Source organism: Aplysia californica, unplaced genomic scaffold (assembly GCF_000002075.1).
Source record: "Aplysia californica isolate F4 #8 unplaced genomic scaffold, AplCal3.0 scaffold00408, whole genome shotgun sequence".
Taxonomy (NCBI): Eukaryota; Metazoa; Mollusca; class Gastropoda; order Aplysiida; family Aplysiidae; genus Aplysia; species Aplysia californica.
Window position 1 is genome coordinate 76737 of NW_004797678.1, and position 3803 is coordinate 80539.

General features: G+C 42.9%; 1 protein-coding gene across 1 annotated transcript in view; it reads left to right on the plus strand.

Moving 5' to 3' along the window:
- The window catches only part of LOC101861599 (centrosomal protein of 164 kDa), a gene marked incomplete in the record, with an annotated part of 50405 nt that overhangs the window by 27526 nt on the left and 19076 nt on the right, over nt 1–3803 (plus strand). Inside the window, 2 exon segments of the mRNA XM_005104171.3 lie at nt 1775–1894; nt 3038–3160. Of these exon segments, the coding sequence (XP_005104228.2) occupies nt 1775–1894; nt 3038–3160 (243 nt within the window).

A 3803-nucleotide genomic window follows, 5' to 3' on the forward strand; every position in this document is an offset into this window, starting at 1 on the left:
CCCCCCAGCACTGAAGAACCATTATTGTGTCGGTGTGCTTCTTTTTACACAAAAACCCAAAGCTTCCAACGATCACTGTGTAAAGTCAGGCTTCATCCCAATTCTTTAAGTTTTTGTAAGAGTTTTACGGCACTTGCAACACAATAAGGTTATATAAGTGCCGAAGATCAGAGGTGCTACAAGAGAGAAACACACACAAAAAAAGAAGGAGGGGAGATCAGGACGATAGATGTTTGATAGGAGAGAAGGAGCAAACCACACCAAAGCACCCGCCAACCACCCACTTCCCGATTCTGCTGAGTCGGCCACCATTAATCCGATGAAAGAAGCCGAACTTCCACATCACGTGACGTGGTGACATGACCTCTTGTGTGAGCGAGCGCGGCGTGAGCGCTGAGTGGCCGGCGGTTACACGCTAGGGGTCACCAAAGTTCATTCACACCCGGCGTCTGGGTTGTTAAATACGTCACAGAATCTTCGTGACTTGGTCTGTGGTGATGTGTAGGACAAAAGGGGAGGGGAAAGAAGCGACAAGAAGCGGAAAGTTATCTCACGGAGTGCATGCATGAAGTGATTGAAAAAGACAAGAACTACGTGTAGGTACAAAATTCTCGGTGCGGCTGCAAGTTCTGTTGAATACAGCATCGCGCACAGTGCGGAGGTTGTTGTTGTTTTTTTGTAAACCCTATCAAACATCTATCGTCCTTATCTCCCCCTTCTTCTTTTTTTATGTTTGTTACTCTCTTGTTACACCTCTAGTCTTCTGGCGCTCATATGACCTTATGCAATTGCGAGTGCCGTAAAACCTCTACTAAAACTTTTTTAAAAACCCGGTTGTAGTTATGACAACGGTTTTAGATTTTAACGAATCAATTTCCTCTCAGTATGATTGTGTGTTACACTATGACAACGCGCCCTATCGTCACCGAATATGCGATTGCACCTATGTTTTGAGATATTTTTTTTAATGAGTTGTAAGGACAGTGGGAGTTAGACTTTTAGCACTGATGTGTGTGTGTAGCGCAAGTTTAGGCTCTTAGCTGTTGCATGCAGAAGAAGCGAGATCGATTTTCTTTGTGGGGAAGTTAATTTTGTCAAGTGGCTCCATCTAAGATAAGATACATCTTTATTTATTGTCCAGATCCCGGCACATTAGTTTGGTGTTTCACCACGCACACATATACACGCACGCTTGCACACACACACACACACATACACACACACACACACACACACACACACACACACACACACACACACACACACTGACATGCACGCATACGCAGTACCAAGTGAACACACCCGGTCGCCACTGAGTAACGCCCGATTAGTATCTTTTAACTGGGATGGTTGACGGGTGTTCTGGTGTGGTTTGCTCATTCTTTCCTGTCACACATCAGTGGTCAATATCTCTCCTCCTCCTTTTTTTGTGTTTGTTACTCTCTTGTAACATGTTTAATCTTCGGCACCTCTATGACTTAATTGTATGGCAAGTGCCATAAAACCAAAGATTCTTTACTAGCAGAGAATCTTATAAAACAGCCAACCTGGGATGCTGCATCCTATATATAGTGTGGCTGGGCAGTAACAGGCATGTATGGAATAGTCCACCTACCAAGTTATCTGAATTGTGTCTTTTATCCTTAGATTATGTATTCTGGTATGGTCGTAGGTTTGTTAGGCTGTTGTTTTGTTTGTTTATTTGTTGTTTTTTGTTTTGTATGTTATATGTGGACTGACTTACATTAATTCAATTGTTCAATTGTTTCCTCAGCACATGGAGAAGATGAGGGAAGAGCTGGGCAAACTCTACGAAGAAGAGAAGGAGAAAGAGGAGAAAGAATTGGAGGCTGCACGAAAGAGGCAACAAGCCATCAACGACTTGGAGCGCGGGGTGAGGAGGGGTTTACAAAGGCTCCCATCATCACTATCTTTCCTTCTCCTTTTTTTTTATATCTCAAGGGATAGACTTTTTCCTTCCCTTCCAACAGTTTAATTGGTCGCTTTTAAGCACAAGGGGGCTATCCCGAAAAATGCTGTTTTGAGAAAATCGAAAGTTAAGTTTTTGCCCCTTGTTCAGTTTCTTTGAAAGTGAAGGAGAGTTTTCTCTATAACCAAACAAATATACTTACCAATGAAACCAAACTTCTCCTATAGGTAGTGCAATCCCACTTTTGGTGTAGGTCAAGATTTCTGAAAACCCCCGAAATCTGGGTTAACCCACTTGTCCTTAAAAGGGACCATATATATAGACCATTAGCAGGATCGCAGAGATGATGTTGTAAATGAGGTTTGGTCTGTTTCTCCACTATTTCAAAGTATAACTTCCATGGTGTGGTATAAGAAACAACAGGTTCTAAAGTTGATCTTTTGGGGTTCATCCTGAAAGGGGAAAAAAATTAGTGAGATGGTTTGGACTTAACGCCCCTATCAACACTATTAGGTTTTTTAAGAGGCAGGACCTCCCGAGTTTAACGTCCATCTCCGAAAGGACTGAGCCAAGTCGAAAATTGGTGTTAAGTGCCTTTCCCAAGGACATAGCGTGGGACTGAGCTGAGGCTCGACCCACCCTGAAAGGGTTTTATGGCTGTCTGATCACTGAGCCTTCTTAAGTAGATATGATGATATTTCTTTTGTTTTAACGAATATGCAAAGCAAACAGGTGTGGTGCCCAGAGAAACAAGTTGGACGCATGTTTTAATGAAATGCATTTACAGTATTTTACTAGTGAAACACAAGAAGATTATATGTGCGTATGTGTATGTGCAAGTGAGGGTGTGTGTGTGTGTGTATTTATGTTCATTCGTGTACATTTGTCTGTGTGTGTGTGTGTGTGTGTGCGTGTGTGTGTGCATTTGTGTGTATGCGTGTGTGTGCATGCATGTGCGTGCATGTGTGTGCATGCATGTGCGCGCATGTGTGTGCATGCATGTGTGTATGTGTGTGCACCCATGTGTGATTGTGTGTGTGTGTGTGTGTGTCTGTGACTGTTTTGAGCAGATAATATGTCTTTTGACACGTGCGTGTGTTTTTCCAGTTGGACGAGATCCTGAGCGAGCGGAAACGCGAGCTGAAGCATGACCACCAACAGCAGCTGGACAGCCTGAGGAAGGAACACGAGGAACAGCTGGCCAAGCTACTGGAGGAAGGGAAGAAGAAGGTGAGGGATAGGCTCGAGATGTTGTGTTATTTTGAAATAATAATATAATAATAATAGATAGCATTTGTGTAGGGCAAATTCCCTCTCAACAGCAAGCTCCATGCGCTTTACAATCGATAGTATTACCCCAGCAGACCTGATAGCATTCTGAAACCGTCTCAACTTCCTAGATAGCATACAGCGCAAACTGCGGATTTCATGTGCTCAAACACTAATAAACTGACAAGATTTTTCACCGTCTATTGCTGGGTATCCATTTCCACCTGGGTGAAGTGAGGAAAATTCATGTTAAATGCCTTTTCCAAGGACACAACATCGGACCCCTGACGGGATTCAAACCCACTACCTTAAGGTTGCGAGCTTGAGAGCCCAACCACTAGGCCATCAATGCTACTACTCTGGGTGTTCTGGTGTGGTTTAGTCCTTCTTTCCCATCAGACATCTATTATTCTGATCTCCCCTTCTTATTTTATATTTGTTATTCTCTTGTAACCCCTCTAATCTGTGCACTTATATGACTTAAGTCTTGCAAGTTTCATAAAGTTCTCACTAAAACTAAATGAATGTGAATCATCCTGAATTTAAGATGAGCTGAAGATTTTTTTGGTTTCATTTCTAAAAGGAAAAGTGGAGTGAGGGGGGG